This window comes from Barbus barbus, assembly GCF_936440315.1.
Source record: "Barbus barbus genome assembly, chromosome: 12".
NCBI classification, from domain to species: domain Eukaryota; kingdom Metazoa; phylum Chordata; class Actinopteri; order Cypriniformes; family Cyprinidae; genus Barbus; species Barbus barbus.
Genome location: NC_136740.1, coordinates 13,870,568 through 13,894,555, shown reverse-complemented (window position 1 = coordinate 13,894,555; position 23,988 = coordinate 13,870,568). Strand labels below are relative to the sequence as shown.

At 37.6% G+C, this 23,988-nt stretch overlaps 1 protein-coding gene across 1 annotated transcript in view; it reads right to left on the bottom strand.

The window, feature by feature from the left end:
- The window catches only part of LOC306877664 (uncharacterized protein), a gene marked incomplete at both ends in the record, with an annotated part of 53,211 nt that overhangs the window by 3,367 nt on the left and 25,856 nt on the right, over window positions 1-23,988 (bottom strand). The window contains 8 exons of the mRNA XM_079429561.1: window positions 31-272; window positions 6,070-6,257; window positions 7,377-7,537; window positions 8,697-8,926; window positions 9,391-9,516; window positions 11,616-11,769; window positions 19,306-19,474; window positions 23,611-23,816. Of these exons, the coding sequence (XP_079285687.1) occupies window positions 31-272; window positions 6,070-6,257; window positions 7,377-7,537; window positions 8,697-8,926; window positions 9,391-9,516; window positions 11,616-11,769; window positions 19,306-19,474; window positions 23,611-23,816 (1,476 nt within the window). The remainder of the gene's footprint in view (window positions 1-30; window positions 273-6,069; window positions 6,258-7,376; window positions 7,538-8,696; window positions 8,927-9,390; window positions 9,517-11,615; window positions 11,770-19,305; window positions 19,475-23,610; window positions 23,817-23,988) is intronic.

Sequence of the window (23,988 nt, the reverse complement as noted above, 5' to 3'; positions counted from 1 at the left end):
GTTACTCTCTCACTTCATACTCTCTCTCACCCTGCTGAAGGCGAGTAGGAAGTCCAGTTTGCCGGACTGGCCCATTTTGCTCATGCAGTGCCGTAGCCTCCAGTAAACCAGGTGTTCCCAGGCGAAGACCAGCAGACTTAGGCCCATGGCCACCAGTAGCATGTAGAAGACACCAGCCATGTTGTCTATGTCTAATTTGGAGCTCATCACCTCAATTTTATCATTATGACAGATCCCTGAGAGCCAGAGACGCTCTAGCATCTCAATCTCATCTGAGTAGAAAGGGAAGAGAAAGACAATGCATTAGCATTACTCGTTTTCTCTGTTAATAAGTGATACATACTTGGCACAGATGCATCAATAAAACATGTATGAATGCAGTATGGTAAGTGACTTGCCTCTCCCACATGCCTGTTGTAACAGGAAACAGATGCTAATACTAAACGTGTGTAAACCTATAGTAAGTAATGTGCTATTTTGAGATCTTTACAGTATTATATTTAAAACATTTCAGGTCAGAGGTCTACTGAACCGGTCCCAGTGGGTAAACGAATCATTACTGTGAAGGTCTGTTTGGAAGCTGATCAAACGGAGCAGACTGTTAATCCTGAAAGAGTGAAAGAACGAGGAAGAGAGCAAGAGGCCTGTAGCCTAGCAAAGGCTAGGTCCTGTGTAATGATCTACCCATATCCTCTTTTCCTCAGAGGGTAAATGAGAAGACAAAAAAGGAAGGAGAACAAAGTTCTTTGTCTTTTCAATGCTGCATTGTATCATGGGAAATGAGAGAATGTGGAGAAATAAGTAAAAGGCTGGTAGAAAAAAAGAAGAGAGTGACTTTGTCATTATGACAAATAGCAGAAGAACCTATTCTATTCAGAGAGGGGGAAGTTCACATAAAAAGTGGGATGAAGACAGATGGCAACAGGGGGAAACAACAGTATATGTGCATTGTTTATGTTGGTCTCAGTGTGTGCATGAGGGTGTGAAAGATGGAACAGAAAAGGGAAAATGAAATGAAATGGAAGGAGTAACAGAGTAATAGGCAGAGGGCGGAAAAACAAGAGGACAGACAGGGAGACAGAACGGTGAAAGGGTGAGATCATAATCATTTAATTGTGCCGGAAGATGGTCAGGCCTGCTGCAAATTCAAGAGAAAATCAGAATCTCACCTTCTATCTACAGAAAGATGAGCTTGTGAATAACCCCAAACCTTACTAGACAGAGGCATTTACTGCAGCATTTACTGCTTTGATGAGGACTGACCAACTGCACCACGTTATCTCAGCTTGGGCCATCTTGAAACAGTGCTGTGTAACATAATAAAAGCACATCATCACCCATCACACTGTAAATGACAGTTGCGTTGTTCTTACAAAGGTTGAATTATGGCGTCTGTCTCTTATGCTATCAAAACAAACTATCCAGCAAGCACAACCTGCGGGCATTAATCACAATGTAGATGAGATGCCACAGACACATCACATAAAGCATTTCACAAAAGAAAATGCAGTCAAGCAGGACGAAGAAGCGCAGGCTGAATTGCACATGGGACTTGAACTGATAACAGCACGAGCCCAGCTCGGATCCAAGCAGTGCCTCACTCTGTTGACACTGTCCATTCACCTCCTCCTGACTCCTGCCAGTGGCTCTGGCAAACCACTTCGCTGACCACAGCCAAACTCAGCAGGTGTGTCATACTGGGAACATACATACACACACACACACACACATACACACACACACACACACACACACACGTTGGTTTTTGTGGTTTATGGGGACTCCATAGGCGTAATGGTTTTTATACTGAACAAACTGTGTGTGCTATTGCCCTACACCAACCCTACACCTAAACTTAGCCCTCACAGGACTTTGTGCATTCTTAGATTTTCAAAAAAAAACCACCATTAAGGCCGTGTTCACACTTGGCGTCTTTTTTGACTAGAAAAAGTTGACAAGAGCGTTTTTTTAATGAAAAACAAAGCTGGCAGCGTCTGTTACAAATAGCAGCTGAGAGCGTCTTTTGTTGTCATAGCAACAGCTGTAACAGTTGTATGCAGAAAAATAAAATATCAATAAAGGCATTCAATTCGATAACATGTTGTTGAGCGACCGTTATTAATGCTACAGTAGCTAACGTGATAATTTTAACAAGCCGTCCAATCTGTGCCCACACAGCCTCTTTATGATGTATATTATGATAGAGTTTTGTGCTCATATCATACAGCTCCTCGTGCTCCGAAACTAGTACGAGCAGTCTATCTACCGGCACCTTCTCCATTTTTCTTCTTGTTGTTATGGAAACGACAGATCTCGCTACTCGCTTGTCATTGGTCAGCTGTCAAAAAGGCGCTTGACGTAGGGCGTTTTTTTCAGAAAAGTTTAAATTTTTTCAACTCGAAAAAATGCTCTGAGCTGCAGAAAAAGACGCCGGCGGTGGCGTTTTAAAAAGCGCTCAGGACTTTTTTGAAAACACGGTTTACTCCATAGGATTATAATGTAAAACAGACGCCGGCAGCTTCGAAAAAGACGCCAAGTGTGAACACGGCCATAGTATGTTTTTTAAGCCTTTTGAATTACGGGGACATAGGCAGTGCCCTCATAAACCACCTTCATATTGTAATACCTCTGTCATACCCATGTCATTATACAAATTTGTGTCCTCATAAACCACATAAACATGCACACACACACACACACACACACACACAAAGAAACAGTATATGCTAACACACAGACAACGTTCACACACTTGCACAGCTTTACAAATGCACGCACAGTACAAATTCTAACACGCGTACACATATTTTCACACCTTTGCTCTTGCCATAACAGCTTCTGTTTGGCAACGGAGCTCAGGGCTGGCACGGTTAAGTGGGCACATTTTAACAGTTAATGCTTTAGCAAGGTCTTTAAGCTCAGGCAGACAGCCAGTCTGTGCCATCTGCGTGACCTCCGTTCCCTGTACTGCCAACACCGTTCCCTGTACAGCCCACTCTGATTCAGCCTTGACCCAAACCACTATCACGCTAAAGCAAACACTGCTCTTGGATTAGCCTTAAAAGGTCAACACTTTTATAAACAGATCAGAAGTGCCACGGTATTTCTGACCACTGTAATAAGTCCTCTGAATTGTTAGTAGGTGAAATGACTTCTATTCGAGATGACCACTGCAAAGAAAGCTGCTGGCCCTGAGATAAAATAACAGAGGCTTTTAGCAGGTAAGAAGTGCTTTTGCGTGGCACTGACCAATAAGGTTACCTGCGGTGTTTAAAAGACATGAAAAGGCTGTAGATGGACAAGTGGTTTCCTGTGGCTCCATAGAAACATAAAAGTAAAATTGTAGTTGTTGGTTGTACAAAAAAAAAAATAAATAAAAAAAGACTCAATACCTCTGTAGTAACTTCTCACACGGTTAAGCTTCAGAGCTAATTGACTGGATTGGCACAATTTTATCAGTTAGAATAGCACATTTTAAGTTATGTTGATATGCCTTCCACAAATATGCTAATGCAGAAAAGAAGCAAACATTTTTGCAATCTATTGCCCACTCGAATAAAAACACTGACATGGTCTTTCATGATTGTCCAGTGAAACAACTTAAAAAAAGAAAAAGTGATTACATGTTGTGCTGCCAGTTATAGACCACTTTGAGGGATGTAAATTATAACAATCTAATGCAATGGTCCTATCACATTTCTGCTTTAACATTTTTGTTTTTCATAATTTCCGAGAACCCATAAAGGTCCACTTTTTGATAAGAACATGTTATGATAGATGTTAACGTTAGTTAACTGAATCGCCTCCTGTTAACGTTTTAAAACAGTTTCATGACAAGCAGGGTCAATGACATCACTGCATTGAAATGGTCTAAAATAGCACAAATCTGTTAAACGAGACTAAAATATTTTGATAATAATAGCTCATTATCCCCCCAAAGCCTCACAATGCTTTTTAACAATTTACAGGTAAAACAAGGACAGAATTCAGCAAATAACATCAGAGAAATCACCCACGCCTCAACAAACACCAACCAGATGAATAAAAAAAAGTCACTGTTCATTTCACATGTAAAGCTTCTCAGCTGTTAAACGGTGGTGTTAGCTAATGGAACCTGGCACCAGTGTGACGATCTCACTGTGGAAACCTGGCGTACACACACATTATTTCAGTCTCTCGCTCTCTCTACACACCAAAAGCCAAAGAGGATTTAAACAACAATCAAATAAACCATCCAGTTCAAACAAAACACTGTGAGATAGCTAGTGCGTATATGTGTTTGTGTACAGTTTGTGTGTGTTGGGAGAAGGCAAGGAGGAGGGTGTATAAATGACAATTAAAGAATTAGTACTTGGACAAGCACATTTGAATCAGATGCGTTCCACTCTGACATCGCAAATCCGTAACAGCTAATCCTCTAAGGAGTGTGAGAATGGACAGTCACTCAATGCACACATCTCACTCATAGCACACAATAGCTCAGTTCCAAAACCTAGTGAGCTGCAGCCAACAACACACAGGCAACTGCCTTCAAAGACAATATCCCAACTGTCATAGAATGCTTTGTGTACACCATACAAACAGCACAGGAGAAACAACTCACAATAGTTTGCTGTTAGCATGTTACTAAGCTAATGGTGTGATGCTCTAATAAGAATAACAATACATTCACACAATGATAAAATTATACATTTTAAAAGGATAGTTCACCCAAAAATGAAAATTATTACATTAATTACTCACCTTCATGTCGTTCTAAACCTGCATGACTTTCGTTCGTCTTCGGAACACAAATTAAGATATTTTTGATGAAAACCGAGAGCTTTCTGACCCTGCATAGACAGCAATGTAACTGACACATTTGAGGCGCAGAAAGGTAGTAAGGACATCGTTAAAATAGTCCATGTGACATCAGTGGTTGAGCCGCAATGTTATGAAGCTACGAGAATACTTTTTGTGCGCAAAGAAAGCAAAAATAACGCTTAAACAAAAATAACAGTCTACTCTCGTGAACGCGAGTCAAAGACCGACACAGAAGAGAGGAAATTGTTGAATAAAGTCTTAATTTCTGTTTTCTTTGTACACAAAAAGTATCCTCGTAGCTTCAAAAAATTTGGGTTGAACCACTGATGTCGCATGGACTATTTTAACATGTCCATACTACCTTTCTGGGCCTTGAATGTTTCAGTTGCATTGCTGTCTTTGCAGAGTCAGAAAGCTCTCGGTTTTCATAAAAAATATCTCAATTTGTGTTACGAAGATGAACGAAGGTGTATTACGGATGTGGAACGACATGAGGGAATTTTCACTGTGAGGTGAACTATCCCTTTAAGTATTTTTATTGATACTTTTCAGCAATGAAAGATGAAGGGGATTCATAATTAACATTTCTCCTGCCTTGTGCATCATTTTAAAATTCTTTTTTCACTAAGCTTGTGGCAGCGCATTCTAAAATGTTCTTTCTTTTAAAGGTACATGTGATGGTGCCTTGAATAACCAGCTGGGAAATCTGCATGGGTGCATTTTTCAACCTCACACGAAATTCCTGATCACGTAGATCCCTATTCAAATAATTAACAAACAAACAACAACAACAAAAAAAACAGCACAGTTGACACAGCTTGATGCTTTAAAACCCTGCCTCTTAGGCAGCTCAATGGGTTTTGGAACACAACACAGTCTTTCTTTCTCTATTTCTCTCTCCCGCACACCACTTCTGTCATTCCCAAGACTGAATCTTTGATACATGCCCATCTCTTTTATGCATCAGTAGGTTGCTATCATCTCCTTTAAATCAGTAAGCAGCCTGCTAGCACAAAGATAAATGTCACCTGCTAGACAACAAAGATACATATTGCATCATGTCAAGGAAACTGGATTAGACCAAGATGGCTGGGAAGATGGCTTGAAGCTAGCAGTACAGGCTAATGAATGAAGTCTTGTTAAATATGCATAAAAAAGACTTTAATCTCCCAAAGGCTTTTATCTTCTCCAGCCCAACAGCATAAACACACTAATATACATTCCCCTAATTTTAGCACTGATACTGCATAACCTTCAGACTCTCACCGTCGCCCACCAACTGCAGTAAGGCCAGGTCCAATGGCCGTTTCCAGCGGGAGTTCTTGATCAGGGCGATGCCATAACCAGTCGTGGCGAATACTTTCCCTGAGCCGATGGTCATTACTTTACAGCCTTCATCTTTACGAGCCATGTAGTTTAATACAGCCGCATCATATATTAAGGCATCCAGTTTACTGCAAACACAGACAGGAAGAGTAGGAGTCAGAAGAGACAGAGCGTGAGGTGGAGTAGGCTGACAGACAGAAAGAGAGCAGAGGAAATCTGTAGTGTGCCGGCATTATATTATCACTTTTGCTAAAAATGGATAAGGAAATGACAGGCACAGGAAAACCACGGTGTGGATTAACAACTCATGATAAATAGAGGAAGAGTGTGTGAGGTGTACAGAGTTGAGAGAGGAAGTGTCGGAGGAGGGAAAATAGTGCAAACACATCGTAAAGGAACTCCTGTTTTTCAGAGCAACATGGGGCTAAGAGGTGTAAGGAAGAGAGTGGAAGAGTGAGAGATGTTAGATAACATGTTGAAAACAAGGTTATTATTGTTGTTATGAAAACTATTACAGAGACAGAAACTAAATAAACAAGTGTTTCCGTTAACTGAAAAACTGTATAAATGAGCTGGCAAAGGAATGAATGCTAAACTGAAAATATAGATGCAAGCAGCAATTATCAGGGTTTAAGCACTTCTGGAACTTAAGTACTTTTTTTCAAGATATAAAGCATTTTTCAGATGGTCAGTTTTTTCAGGACAATTAGAGAGTAGAGACACAACCAACTTCATATTTTCATTTTAATACCTTATCGCCTCACCTATTGTCCTGTCATTTTATTAAAATCTGACTTTTTGGAGTTGTAGATTTTTGAGCAAACTGGGCCAAAAGAAATTAAATGTGGGATAGACATTTTGTTTGTCTTGACTTATATATGATTATATACTTCATATATTATATAGCTTTAGAGGCAAAAAATAAATAAAATAAAAATAAAAAAGGAACCTTACAAAACACTATCCCTTGATCCCTTGAACTATAAATGTGCTTTACAACCAATGCAAACCAAATGTAAACAAAATTAAAAATTGTACTTTATTTTTCATATCGTTGCTTAGCTGATAAAAGCCAAGGAAGTTAGTGATTTTAAATGCTGAAAAACTACGTAATCATTTTCAAAATTACAAACAAACTATCTATGCACCATTAAAACCGAAGAGCATAATGCAAAACAAAACAAAATTCAAATCTGCATGAAAAAACAATACAGGAAGTCAGTGAGAGTAAGAAAGCCAGCACAGACCCAGTCTTGAGGTGGGAGATGGCATCCTCCACACTTTTCTGGTTGTATTTGATCATGTACTGGTGCATGTCTGGATAGTTACTGCGGATGTTTTTCTCTGTGCTTCCGTTAGGGACCGTTCCAAATTTCAGAGGGGGGTACTGCTCTGTGGGGTGCTGAAACTGAGAGAGGGGAACACAGTTAGAAACAGTGATTGAAATTGATGTTGCATTTGTTTTTTCAAAGTAATTAGAGGACTAACATTAGAGCACGATGAAAAAATACTGTAAGCCTCAACATGAATGACATGTGACAGTGAATGTATGCTAGAAACAAGTCTAGAGCTACTGCAGCTGTCAAAACCAAGTATAATAAATCATAAACACAGAACAATATATAAAGCAGCAGTGCTGACATGCACATTGTGTTCATTCTGCTTTTAACAAAAGAGAACAATAGTGAAGCAGATGGGGGAAACTATTTTCATTTAAAAAGGGATTACAAAATGAACACGAGGCACTTAGAAAAAAGAATCAACAAAAGTTAAATGGCTTCAAGTATCCAGATTTGATGTAGCTTCTTTTCTGAAAATGACACGAACACAATGGAACACAAATACATTTCATTTGGTGTACATAAGCACATGCATTTGGCATGACAGCAAAACAGTGTTTTTTTTTCTTCAAGAATCCCTCCAGATTCCTCAAGGTCAACACTGAGAGCGAACGTCAAAGGAATATTTCCATGCTAGAATGCCAAATTACTGCACATCTCACAGATACATACTTAATTATATTTTAAATGCAACATAATGGCATCCAGCACTTCAAAAGACAAATAGAGAGAAAACGCTTCTTCATGCTGTGCAATTTAAACTACTGTCAATCTCAAATTTTTCCAGTCCCAATCTAGTCTCTACTCTTAAAAATAAAGGTGTTTCAAAAGGTTCTTCAAGTGATGCCATAGAAGAACCATTTTTGGTTCCACAAAGAACCATTCAGTCAAAGGCTCTTTAAAGAACCATCTCTTCCTTACCTTTTTATAATCTGAAGAACCTTCTTTCACCACAAAGAACCTTTTGTGAAACAGAATGGTTCTTCAGATGTTAAAGGTTCTTTATGGAACCATTTAGACAAAAAGGTTCTTCTATGGCATCGTGAAGAACCTTTATTTTTAAGAGTGTAGTTTTATATATTGAAGTCGTCAAGAATATTGATCCCCAAATCCATGTCAACACAACATCACAAATTATGAAAACTTTACATTGTTTGCCCATGTACACATACCGATAAACAAGTTTTCTCTGCATCTACAGAAGCACTGAAACCCCTATTCCCTTACCTTTCTATCACTGAGGCCAGACACAGTGTCAATGTATTCCTCTTGGATCATGAAGGCAGCCAGGTTGGCAGTGTAGCTAGCCAGGAAGATGACAGCAAAGAAAGCCCAGACAAGAACCATGATCTTGCTAGTGGTTCCTTTGGGGTTCTCCACTGGAACGGAGTTATTAAAGACCAGAGCCCAAAGAAGCCAGATTGACTTCCCTATTGTGAACTTAGAACCTCCGGCCTCTGACAGAGGGGAGCAAGTGAAACAGAGAAAGAAAGACTTTTAACACTGACTTGAATTTTAAAGGCACTTTAATTATTCATCAGCTCCAAACAAACAAAAAAGTATCAAAACTGCTAAACTGATAAAAAAGGCTTCCTAAACTTCTCCTAGGTAGATGATGAAGGGGGGAAAGGGGTGCCGGTGCCAGAGGATGAAGAAGAGAATTGAGGAAGGAGAGGAATACAGAGCACAAGTCTGCAGTCCTTTATTATACACGAATGTCTGCGAAACTGCCTGCACCACAAATATCAAACCCATGTCCAGGCCAATAACGAACAGAGGTGAACTTAGCCATTAGGACTCCTGAATAAACTCAGTGACAAGCAACTCTGCACATTTATGTCCATTAAAATAACACTTGAGACCACTAAAGTTTGACCTTATTAAAAGGTTAAATGCAGGACTAAGAGCAAATTGGACTCACTCTTGCCACTCTGAAGGCTACGGTTGTACCCCACTGGACTGAAGAACTCAAAGATGAAAACCGTCACTGCCACCACGGTCAGGCACATTACAAACATCATCACCCACACAGCAGGGCTATACGGCTCTGAGAAAGGGCACAGAGAAAGAGGAGAGGACAGAGAGAAATCAAAACCATTAGTAGTATTGTTTTTTTGTTGTTTACTTGGTTTGTACACAACAGAGCAGAAATGAATACCAGGGGGGTATTCAAGAAAGCAGGTTATGTGACATACCCGTTTGTATGTTTAAGGCCCCGTTTACACTAGTGCGTTTTCGTTTTAAAACGGCGTTTTAGAATGAAAACGATCCCCGTTTACACTGGCGTTTCAGAAACGATCTCCGTTTACACTACACAACCCAAAACGCATGTCACGTGACCAGTCATGCAGGTACAACCATAGATATGCAAAGGTAGATCCCCTAGTTTTTAGATGGCGGACGCGTCTGCGTGCTTGAAGCGGTCGAATGGGTAATCTACCTGTACATATCTATGGGTACAACAATGAGCATGATGTTATTGTTTGCACAGTCGTCAAGGATACGCAGTGCGAATGTGGGCAGCCACGCCATCGTTTTCAAAAGTCTCCGTTTTGGTCCGTTTACACTGAAACGCAACCCCAGAGTTTTCAAACTAAAACGCACTAGTGTAAACGGGTGTAACTTTATATATTTGTAGGATATGTTAATTAGAAAGCACTAATAAAGTAAAATATAAGGTAATATATTATTCTAATATGTTTACTATATTTATTTTATTGGCATATATAATAATTATCTGTATAAATTTTAAAACACTATTAAGACAAGGTAATGCTTAATTTATTATATTATATATTTATTTCATTTTATATTATCATCTCACACATCATGGATCAGCATAGTCTATCATTTATTTCTATAATAAAAATACATAAATGATTTATTATATTATTCACATCAAACAAACAATATAATACTTATTCTCAAGGTTTAAACAGAAAAAAATACAGATTATTGCACAACCACCAGTGGTGATACGAATCAAGTATGTATATGGCCTTTGAACAGAAGAAGAAGAAAGTAGTAGTATAGCATGCTTTTTCTGAGTGTCCGTTACCATAGTGACTCGTCGATTCATTGCTCTGTTGAGAATGTCTTGTGTGTTAACCAGGAACTTACTCTGGGTTGAATGAACTTACTCCCAGACGCGTTTTTGGAACCAACATACCCCAAGTAAGCAAGGTTTGGGTTACTCAGCCGAGAGTTCAGGGTTTAGCAGATGGTAGGCTAACCTTGCTTTGTGGAATACATCCCAGGGGTATAGCAACCATTTGAACTGGAGGTGACCTTTGGAAATAACTAAATTATGTTAAATTAAATTAACTTTTTAACTTAACTAGGAATTTAATACAGCGTTATATTTGCGAAAATAATAATTTTTTATATGTTTATGCATTTTCTGGGAACTGAACTGAACATAAAACACATTTACATTTGGCAGACACCTGTATTAAAACAACTTTAATTGTATTTTAAGGTATATGTTTTTATTTGTTCATGGATCCTTGATATTGTTAGTGCTATGATCTTTAAAGTAAAATAAAATAAAATAGACATTTGGCAAAAACTTGTATTCAGAGCAACTTAAAAGTGCTGTATATATTTTGTATCTGGAGATTGGTCCCATGTCCTTGACTTTGCTAGTGCTATGCTCAAAACAAAAGAAAACAAAACACATTTATAACTGGCAGACACCCGTATTAAACAAGCAACTTTAATTGCATTTTAAAGTCAAACAAAACAAAACTTGACATTTGGCACATTTCAAGCGACTTTTACTAACGATTATTCAAAGAGACTTCAATTTCACTTCAATGTACAGTATATATTTTTATCTGTTCATGCAGTCTCTAGGAACTCATGAATTTGACATAGCTAGTGCCATGGTCTGAAGTAAAATAAAATATAAAATAAATTATAAATTAAAATAAAATAAATGAGTCTGTTTGAAAAATGTTGATTTAGTGTTTCTCACTGAAGTGTGATAAATAGTTTGTTTTGAAAGGGAACTGTAAGTCTGATTGATGAGCTCTGATATGATACGCACCAGTACCTAGAAAGTCATACATCATAATCACATGCAGCAGAGACTGATTATAGTCAAATATGATGAAGCATTATGGCTCGCACGAGACTCAACCTCACCAAGAAAAGCAGAGGGAGAGACGGTTCCGTTACTGCGAGAGACCATGACGCTGATGCCCGTCTCCACGAAGGGCACAGAGAAGTCCACGACCTCTGACCTCTCCTCGTTGATAGTGAGAGAGCCGATCGCCATGTCTGCCCGCTTGTACACAACCTAGTGAACAGGAGGAAGTGGAAGATTGTATTTTTGCCCTTTTGACACTTTTATTAGTAGCAGGAAAGTTTTATTTACAGGATTTATAGTGACTCATTTTACAGGGGCATTAGACCAAGTACAATTCTGCTGTGCCCCAGTAAACTTTTATTGGTTAATCCTTGTTTGACAAGGGAACTTACCGTATACTGACCTAAGAAACACGCTAGACTACTCAATGGATTTGATCACATCCAAAACATTATAGGCTAGTCGAGGTGTACATTTCCTTACTTTAGATCTTCTAGGGAACCTTAGATTTGCCCTGAGATCATGTGGCCACTGTGACTTGCAGAGGAATGAGAGACTAAAAGGTAGCTAGCTACCAAGCTAAAATATGCTAATGTCTGAATGAGTAGCTATTGCAATCCATATATTTAATGGGATAGTGAAGAAGAAACAAGGAAGTACAGGAAGAGAGATAGGCACCAGCACTGGGACATGACTCGAACCCAGGTCCCCATGAGCGCAACAGGACTGCACATGTCTGGAGCAAATACCCTCTGTGCCACAGCTCTGACATGAAAACTGCATTATGGATCAAGAAGGGCACAAAAGAAAGCTGCTACATTAAAAGTGCACGACCTACGTTGTCGAAAGCATAAAGCACTTTATATTAAACACTTAAAAAATGGTTGAGCTAAGCATATAGTTTCCTGTGGTCAAATTGCTTGTGCCACTGAGTGATGTGTTTTGAAGGTTTTGTTCTTATCTTATAATTAATAATATAAACTAAAAATGAATGCAAGTGAATATTAGTTGTTGGACATTACATTTAGATGTAAATGAATGTAAAATTCATTAAATGTAATAAAAATGTACATGTAAAACCAGTAATGATATTTCTACAAGAACTGTAACAGTTTTTATTACAGATAAAAACAAAACCCTTAAAAGCACATTCAATGGCATATGCACTTTGAGCACATGAAACTATATGCTCAACCATCTTTGAAGTGTTTAATATAAATTGCAGCATAATTTTGACAACTTAGTGCTTTGTGGCCTTTCTTTATCTGAAAAATAAATTGAATTATTATGCTATGTTCAGAGGAGAGAATATGAATTATTACAGAAATTATATTACCAGTTAACACTTGTTTTGTGTATGTTTATTATATATAATTTAGTTATTTAAACAGCAGTCATGCTACTTTTTTATATATGTATTGTACACTACCATTTAACAGTTTGGGTCAGTAATTATTTTATTTAAGCAAGGATGCATTAAATTGATCAAAAAGAAACATTAAATACTTTTACATTGTTACAAAAAAAAAACATATTCCAAATAAATGCAGTTCTTTTGAATTTTATAATAATCATAGAACCTTAGAAAAAAAATAGGTTCCAGAAAAATATCAAGCAGCTCAGCTGTTTTTAACATAGATAATATATTTATTCATTTGGCAGATAAGTTTTTCTTGAACCTAATAAATGTTTCTTGAACCAAATCAGCATATTGCAACGATTTCTGAAGGATCATGTGACACTGAAGACAAAACAGTTCTTTTAAATTGTATTAATAAAAAATAAACTATTTCACAATATTTTGCTGTACTGCATTTTTGATCATAAACAAATCTTTCTGAACTTAAACTTTTGAAGACTAGTGTATATTCTGAACCTTTTTTCAGAACATTATATACAGCACAGCCATTTATACAGTTATATTTGTTTTATAAAACATTACATTTTTGGAGTAACATATTTTTTATTAAAATACAGGATTTTTTTTATGCGACCGAACAAAAAAAATAATCAGACGAGTAATTAATTAATATAATAATCACGAGTTGTATTCCTATATTGAAGTTTAGGAAGCCAAAGGTCACTCAACATGCTGTGAATAAATGTATAAGGATTGATCGGTTCTACACTGCTAATATTTAAAAAGTAAACTACAGTATTTATTTAGTGTCCGTTTTCTGGGTCACAGATAGGGTACAAATATTTGTAGGTTAGAATTATGCAAATAAGAAATTGAGCTAGTGATCATCTGAAACCCGTAGTTACATTAATGCCACACAATAGTGCTACAGAAAATGTAAAACTGCTGCTACAAAAGTCACCAGAATTGAACACTTTGGTTCTTTGAACTCTACCCTCAGGCCCCCTAGAAAATAAAGATGCACTTTTTTTTTTACTTGACGGGGAGAAGCACCAGCAACGCCACTGGAAGGAGGCCATGAAACGTTAAGGAGAAAAGAGTGGAACGAGCTCGGGAATTGACATGAAGATGAATCAAACTTGTGACGCCCGCATGAGCACCACGGCTCAACCGCTAGACTACGGCCCTAACAGAATTTCCTCTACACTCAAAGAACTGGTGATATGGAGGTGAGTCCTCAGCAAGAAATCAGCATTTTGCCTGAACACAGGAGCCATATGTGGTGAGTAACAGGTGGTCTATCTGCAAATTCAGAGAACCTCCATCCCTAATTAATATTCAATCCACGTACTGGCTGCATTCCAGTATCCATAAATTGGTAGGGCAGATAGTGTAGTAAGAAGCCTGCACACATAGACGCTACAGGAGGCAGGTTATCCATCTCGAGACAGTATACCCCATACAGATAGAAAGCATGCCTGGGAATACCAAAAAGGAGGGACAACATTAACATCTTTACTTTCTATTGCGGCTCTTTTCTCACTTTGCATTCTGTTTTATACTCCTGAATGGTGTGAAAAGCTTGTGATGCAGAGGAACGGGATTTATGGCGACGTTGCTGAGTTGAGTCACTGCCTAAAGTCATGCAGGTTACAAGCTTTCCCAAATCTCCTCTGACAGCTTGAACGCTGCATTGATTCTGAAAAGACGCACACCTGCCTGTGTGCGGGAGAAGGGATTGTTTAGGTAGTATAATTTCCAGTGTGCAGCGAGCACTTTTGCATCCTTGTTTGAATGTGAGCCTGCGTGTTTCTTGGTCTGCAGAGACTGTGGAAAGAACATCGATGAAGTTGTTTCCTCGTGAGCGCGCCGCAGCCCCGGTCCTGCTGCAGGCCGGTATGCTGCACAGAGGAAATGTGGACCTGTCTTAGATAGAAGATCAAAGCCATTCACACACACTCGCAGCCTGAGAAAATAACCCTTAGCACTGCGCCTACAGGGGCCGTGCTGACAGCTGATTGGCTGAGCATCAAAATATGCAGTGAAGAGACCAAAAGCGAGCGAGCGAGAGAGAGAGAGAGAGAGACGGAAAGGAAAAGATTGAGAAAAAGAAAACGACGTGGTCACAGAAAAAGAGATATGCTGAAAACCGAGGAGCAGAGAGAAGGGAAAAACAAAACGCATAAGATACCGTGAGAAATATTAAGAGCAAAAGAATGGAAATGATACAGTGAAAAGAGCTGTTTCCATTCCCTAGCAACTGTCTCGAAAAGGCGTCACTCCAGGGTGTGAGCGCCACAGCAGGGTCTCGCTCTCAAAACAACAACCCTCCTGTCTGTCATTCGCACTCGCATGCATTCGCAACTCGTTTTTGGCTGGCTTCAGGCCTCTGTCTTGGATACCTCTGTGTTTGTGCGTGTGACCCATTAGCCGAATCCCCTGGCGCTTTGTTAAAAGGGTTCAGAGTGTTTCAGTAGTCCTGGAGGCCGGCAGATACGGGTGGGAATTCAGTCATCAAACAGGGCAACAAGTGACTTCTCTGTTACATCACGCACCATGCTGGAATTACATGTTCAAACTCTTTACAAAGAGCAGGGGGTTTCAACCTCCTACACTCAGTCCCTCAAAGACCCCCAGTAAAAAAAAAAAGCCTTGAGATCTTCAGCAAGCCCTTAACTTTCATTAAAAATATTAACATTACAAAATGCTTTAATTGATAAAATGAAATAAGAGATAGAAATGTCTTGAAGTTATATATAATCCACACACTACCACTCAAAAGTTGAGTCGGTAAGATTTTTTGAAGAAGAAGAAATTAACACTTCCATTCAGCAAGTAGATCAAGAGTGACAGTAAAGATTTTTACATTGTTACTAAAAAATTCGTTTCAAATAAATGCTGTTCTTTTGAACTTTCTATTCATCCTGAAAACAATGTGTCATCTATTAAGCAGGAATAGGGTTGGGTATCGTTTGAATTTTATTGATTCCGATTAGGAATTGTTTTTGTTTTTACTTATTTCGATAAGTAGCAATTTAAAGCTTTCTTTAGATATATTTATCATGTCTGTGAGGCATGTATTTCGGTTCATTTTTGTGAAGCGCTACTGTTAAAGATAAAAGGACGTTTTGTTGATATTGTGATTGCACACAAATAAAAGTAGACCCTTTACAGTTCAGAATGATGTATTACTTTTACCTTTAGGAGCAAAAATTATGGCGCAAGTTATTTCCATTGAAAAAAAATTGCAATTGATTGTGCTGGTGCCTCCATGTCCTGCGCTTTAGCTTCCACTCTCCACACAAACTACTGGATGCAGCGCACATTTATCTAGGTTTAACATTTAAACATTGTTATATGCTTCAACTGTTTTAGTATATCTATAGATTTTATTTTAGACAAGTCGTGATGATTTGAGAAGGCTAAATTGATCAAACATAAGCTATGATCAGCCTGCCGGTCTGCCGCTTGGTCGTTACTTTAAGAAAGAAAAAACGTATTTAATGAACAAAAAATGCTCCAAACGTTTTTTCTAAATGATCTTAATAAAAAGCCGGAACGAAATATAAACACTTTACCATTAGGGCAGGGCTCTAGTACATTTCGTCATTTTAAAATGTTAAGTTCTACTTCTGTAGTTATTTTGGTGAAAGTAACTCAAAAGTAATACAGGAGTCATGTAACGCATTACAATTCTGCGACAGTAATATTGTAAGGTAAGGAATTACTTTTAAATAACAGTAACAAGTAATCTGTAATGTATTACAGTTTGGAAGTAACTTGCACAACACTGTCTTTAAGTCACGTGTTTTCAAATACATTATAAAAAAAAATGCATTGACATTTGTCAGCCTCGAAAAAAATGAAAAACAAAAGTGCATGCTCAATAAAAATAAAGTGCATCCTCATACCAAGGTTGTTAAGTCGCAACACCGGTTATCACTTGCCCACCACAGTACCGTCCCTCACTGTCATTTTGATTTTTTTAATAGTAATAAAAAATCATTTAGTTCAGTTAGAGAACAGACACTACAATTAAAACTGAACTCAATGCAGCACACCAAACGAACGACAGTCGCGCATCACAGATCAGATTTCATTTATCACCTGAGGAGAGTGAGTCGAGCTGACTGACAAGAGTGAGGTGAAAAAGACAAGACGATGGCAGAAGAGTTTCAAAACGAATTGTAAAAGCGCCTGTTTTAAAAATATTTTTGGATTTTGAAAAGCCTGTTGACCTGCCATTTATCTAAGGTGATATTGGAAGGTCTATTTATTTATTTATTTTTAAAAAATTTGTTTCTCATTTAGCCTATTTGGTTCCACAATATTTGCTGATTTTTATTTTATTTAAACTGTGATATTTTTCCCATTATTTTACATCAAGGTGTATGCAGTCCGTGCCTCAAAACTTTCCATCTCACTAATAAACATTCTACGTTTTATAATTATTTGTTCCTCAGTCTTTACTGATTTTCATTAGGCATATAGCATGGTGCATTTTTATTCGTTTTGTTAATAAAAGTTAGCTATATATTCTATGTTGTATTTTGTTGTTGCTTGAATTGAATTCAAGCAATTGATGCCGAATTGCCGTTAATTTAAAAGTGAAAATAAAATACGCACGGTGCTTTTACAAGCCATTTAAGCAAAGGAAAGTGAGAAAACTCAAGCGAACTAAAAACAAACAACTGCTTGACGCCGAATTGCCACTAATTTGAAAGTGAAAGTAAAACGCGCACAAGCTATTTAAAACCGAAGGAAAGCGAGGAAAAGAGAGAAGACTCAAACGACGTCCACCCCCCATCCACCGAGGTGATACCTGTAAGGTGTTGACACACGTCGATTAACCAGTGGGAAAATTTCCTCACTGTCACAACCCTACTTGATGCCTTTTTTCCTCCATTCGGAATCCTTGCATTACAATAGCAATGGCATTGTCCTCCTCTGCCACCGAGAAAAACTTCCAGACCGGCGAAGACACGTTCGCAAATGATGACGTAATGAGCACAACACATGCTGAGAGTCACTGCAGTTTAAAGCTGCAATCACTTGCACTCGGAAAGAAGATGAATCTCAGATAAATCAGACTGATTGATTTATTTACCAGCAAGCATACTTTATCGGATCTAGTTATCGGATTTAATTTATTTATCGGAGCAATAAAAATTATGTCATTTTCTCTCATATCGGTCGATAATTTATCTGTCCGATAAATATCGTGCATCCCTAAAACAGATGAATTATTGTAATTTTGGAATAGAATCACATTGGTGTTTGAATCATGTTCGCGATCTTTAACGATCTATTAAATTAATGTCATGTTGGTGGTGACACCTCTCTTGCAACATGTTTAGCTATCACAGATATTATACTTAGCTTTTTTGGCTTCTGATCACAAATGCAGCGAAACTTTGGAGCGCTTAGATTAGCGAGCAAGGTCCTGGCAGATCGCTAGGTCACACCGGTCCTCACAGATGAAAAAAAAAGCGCATAGGAATCGATAAGCAGAATCTAAATTTTAATTTGACAACAAGTATCCGATTCCTGACCTTAAGTATCCGATTCTGGAATCGGAATCGATTTTCGATTCCTAACCCTAATCAGGAAGGAAGGAAGGATCATGTAACACTGAAGACTGGTTGCTAAAAAAATTTACTTCGTCATCACAGGCATAAATCACATTTTAAAATAGAAAAGTTATTTTAAATTCTAATAATATTTCACAATTTTACAGTTTTTACTGTATTTCTGATCAAATAAATAGACGTCTTTCAAAAACAAAAATAAACAGATATTTTAATATTTCATCTATTTTTGTCTTATTTTAATCTTTGATAATATCACACCTATTATCTTCCTCCAAATGGGTTTAAATGCATGAAAATACAGTATAGCTGCTTTTACATTTTAGGAAAGGGATCCCTCTCAAGGAAATCATAATTTTTGAAGTTCCTTGGCATGAAAAGATTTGCAAACCCCTGCCTTAGTGTTGAAGCCTCTGTATCAAACACTCTGGCAACCACATAGTGTCACACATCCACATATATTCAAAGAACATGGACATATGTTATAAGCTCACATTGATTCCTTACTGCGACTTCTTCAAAAACACTGCACCATGACCTTAACTATCCCATAATCACAGTGTTTGATCATCATGACTACTGATACTAAAGGGAATAGCAGCTTTGCCTTTAATCTGCAGTCCTCTCTCCACCTAATGCCTGTATTTACATATGCAAGTAAAGTCTTCTCAGTGATATCGCTGACAGTGCATCCAGGGCACATGCTCATCAGCGCAGTGAATAAAGAGAGGCGCTGATGGGAATACAACAAGCTCGGCCAGTTTAAAGTAGGTGAAAGACACAAAAAGCTTCCCTCACCTCTCCCACCATTCCGTTCCAAACTCCATCAATCTTTTTCCCATGTTTCCCATTGGTCACCAAGTAGAGGTCGTAGGTGAAGCCAACAATTCTGGCCAATCGCTTAAGGATGTCGATGCAGAATCCTTTGCAGCACTGTTTCATGGGTGCCACCCCTTCCTGAAGTGCACTGCAGTCAGATAGAAAGTACTCAGTTATGTGTATTGCATGTGTCAATAAAATCAATCATATAATAATAATGAAATATCAATAATATAACATAATATGATATAATTAGGGCTGCCCATTTAACGCGTTAATTAGATTAATTAATTACGGTGGGAAAAAACGCGTTAAAATTATTAACGGGTGATCTGACATTTCAGTTGATTGATGACGAATATGATGGAGGGCAACAACTCGCTGCATGATGGAGCCTATAGAATGTAGTTAGAATGTCCCTAAAACTCAAGAAATGGGGCAAAAAAATTCGCTTGTTTACATTTTTGTCTCATATTTACATCATATGTTATAGTTAAGCAATATCACACAAGCAATAAGTGCAATATCACGAGTTCTGTATCAAATGTGATACTGATTTTATACAACAGTTCAATAAATAAGCAGCTAATAGTGTTATTTTAGACACAATGCTGTCAGTTTTGCTCAATTTTGCCAACGAAAATATAAAGACAAAGCAGAGCTGTTCGTCTCTGAGCAACACCCAGCTGCATTTCATTTTTTAATCCACGTTTTGAATGAATTGGGTGAAACATTAGGCTCGTTGAATTTGAAGCGGCGCTGCACAGATCGATCGGTGTGACAAAGTACTGCGAGAGCGATTCAAACTCATGCAGAGTTGTCTGCCCTCTATAGCTCTCGCGGTAATTTGATGTCACACACCAATCGGTCAGACAGTGATGATCGGCTTCCAAGTTGAACAAGCCTAATGATTTAATGGACCATTCATAAAGAGGATCATTTACTTCACTCCTGAATGAATCATCCTTTTGAACGAATCAAATGAATGACTCAATGACTTAATCATTAAGACCACCACCTTACATTTACATTTACATTTATTCATTTAGCTGACGCTTTTATCCAAAGCGACTTACAATTGCTATGTATGTCAGAGGTCGCACGCCTCTGGAGCAACTAGGGGTTAAGTGTCTTGCTCAGGGACACATTGGTGTCTCACAGTGGATTCGAACCCGGGTCTCTCACAATAAAGGCATGTGTCTTATCCACTGCGCCATCACCACCCCCTGGGTGGTGGTAAACATTTACCACCACCTACTGCCAGTTTTAGTTTCTGATTTAGAGTATCGTTTCATTAAAGAAATAATTTGATATTTCTATAGTAATAATAATATAAAAAATTAAAGGTATAGTTCACCAACCCAAAAATGAAAATTTAGTCATCATTTACTCACCCTCATGTTCCAAAAGAGTATGTGTAATAAATTAGAAATTCTTGCTGAAGCAGCAATGTGTTTATTTGCAATTTGATGCTTTACACAACAATGATTTTAAATGATCTTTTGGGAGTAATTTCTCAGCCAAATTTGATGTGCGATAAATTTGAAATTAATTCATTAATTACCACATCATGTAAATGATTAGATTATTACATTTTAATTGCTTCACAGCCCTAATTATAATATAATTAGTGGTGTCAAAATTAGCGCGTTAACACAGGTGATAGGTGGTTTTTCAGTTTAACGTGTTAAAAATATTTAACATAATTAACACAGGGGCAGAGCTAGGTTTGGCCGCCCCACTCACAACTGCTAAAGAACTGTGTTTATTTAGATGCACGAGAGTCTTTACGACCACATCAAAGGGCAGACTTTCAGATGCGCACTCCACGTCACCTCAGCACCAGGCGCGAGTCAAACGAGCATGGAAACTGTACTGGTGACGAGGAGCTTCAGTAGTACAACAATGAACTGCGGTCAGATGAGATGTTGTCAGGAAATATGACAGTAAATACGAATCTTCCTGTCCTGTCAGTTGTTATACTGTGGTCGTGGCGTGTGCTCTTCAATTGCACGCACAAATACGGCAGCGTGCGCTGTTTGTATCATTACATTTCAAGGCATAAAAAAAAACTACGAGCATACAATGTCATAGTTATGTCATTAGTTAAGTCATGAAGTTACAAAAAATGTGATTAAATCTGCCTTAAAACTGTGCATGCAAGTATCTATTATTTATGAGTCACATGTAAAGCAGTGTCATATCTGCATCAAGTTCAGCAGCGGCAGCTCTTAAAGCAGTCAAAATATCCTAATAACCTAGCTGCTGTGATGTCTGTTAATCAAAGAACAAAATAAAAAAATAGGAAATCAGTAACTTCTGTAGTTTTAAGTTTTAGCTCTATTTAATTTTTAGAATTTAGTGTTTGATAACTTTATTAAATTATGTTTTCTACTTGCTGAAGGACACAGGTTTACATTTATTTTAATGGGTTTATGTGAAGATTGTTTTAAGTTCACTTAAATTAAATCACTTCAGTTATTTTTTTAAAGTCTCATTAAATGTTAAATTGATAGCTCTCAATTATACTGTAATGTTGAATGGCTATAGTCAATAGTTATATATTAGGAAAAAAATACTACTTGCATTCAGTCATAAAAAGGTGGCATAAAACAAATATTTAAAATAGACTTTCTTTCTTTGTTGTTTCTACATTAATTTGAAGATTGAATGTGAAATTATTGCAATATAAAAGTATATATAAAAACTAATGTTAGGTGGGATTAATCGCTATTAATTTCTGAAAAAATGTACGATTAATTTTTTTTTTTCATCGACTGACATCACTAAATATAATATTTACAGTATACCCCAGAAGAAAGAAAACAAGAGAAATAAGGACTGAGAGGTACAGAGGGAATGTGAAATAAGGAAAGACAGAAGAAGGGGAAGGGCAAGGTTTTCAGTAGTATACTGTCTTGGTACATTTTCTGTGATATAACTAAAAACTATATAATGAGACGAAACACAGGCATCCATATGACTGGTGTAGAAGCAGTGAAGCAGCATCCGCAGAGACACGTGTACACGACAAGAGCTCAAGCAGATTGACAAGCAACATGATGGCTAAGTATGAATAGAGATCGCCACAAGGCAAAGTCAAAATGAGAGGGGAAGCGAGAGAAAGAGAGAGAGGAAACGAGTGATCGATTGCAAAGCTAAGGCAGGTGAGTATAGCCCCTGGAACTTCATAGTGATATGTTGGGGGAAAAAAGTGAGAGACACAGAGATGAAGACTAAATTGAAAGAATGTGACAAATGACCAGAGAAAGATGACCAAAGCTTCCGAACGGAATTCTTTGGAGCAAATAAAAACAGGCCATGCTTACAACCTCAAATTACAATTTCTAAGTACTTCATTGGCATGCCATATATTGGTTTTCAATTAACAAATAAAATTGAAATGCACACCTAAATATTGAAGTGCAAGTTATGAAGAATGTTTTGCCATCAGCCTTCTCAAGTGATAATAGCTTTTAATATCTTAAAAAGGTTAATGGTTAAAAATGTTGGTTTAATAATTATAACATTTAAGTTGTTAGTAAATCAAATAAAATAGTAAATAATAATAATAAATCAAATAAGCTGCCAGTAATACATACAATAAATACGCTGAAGAATACAATATCAAAATAAATTAGTAAGTCATAATATCTTTTAATATATTTCAAAATGTTGGTTTAATAATTATAATATTTAAGTTGTGATCAAATAAAATAAGCTGCCAGTAATACAAATAAAATAAATACTCTGAAGAATACAATATCAAAATAAATTGATAAGTCATAATATATTTTAATATCTTAAAAATGGTTGATAGTCAAAATGTTGGTTTAATAACAATATCAAAATAAATTTGACATGATTAAAATTTGGCACCAAATGTAAAATATTTATGAAATAAAAACTACTCTTTTGTCCGAACAATTAACAAGCTAAAGTAGTGAATATAAAGATTATAGTATTGGAATCTGAGGTGTGCATTACTAATATAAATTTGGCTGTAATAGATGCATAACTGCATTTCTCCTCTAACACCTGCATTAGATCTCTGACAGAAGATTTGTAAAAATGTGGAATGGCACTGCAATGCCTGTCTCACTGAAAGGTCATAGACCCGTGAAGAGAAAAAAATCTAGTTCCTAACCTGTCCAGTGAAACATACAACTTTCTAATTTAACTTTGGTTTCTTGGGACCCACTGGAACAATTTTACAATGTTCCTTTTTCCCCATACAGGAAAGCCATGATAAATGGCAGACGAGGCGGTCAGATCAGTACTAACCTGGTATTGAGAGGCCGCCTGCATGGCACAGAGTCTCTAATGCAGGTTCCAGAGGCAGGGTCTGCAAGCTCCACGATAACGAAGGGCCGCTCCTCCAGGGTCACTACCCTCAGGTGCTGAGCATCATCAGGCGGCTGCAGGAAGGGACCATATCGAGACCAAGCAGGGTACCTCAGACGTAACACCCCGTTCTCCCACCATCCTACCTAAGACCACACAGACATGGTTGAGGGTCAGAGGTCATTCGTGCCTTTGCAGTTGCAGAAACATGGCCAATAAATGGAGATATCAATTTAATAGGCTGTGCTTATAATTACCGTGACAAAAGCTGTTTAAACATGACTACTTCTCATTATGAATCCAATTCATAAATCAATA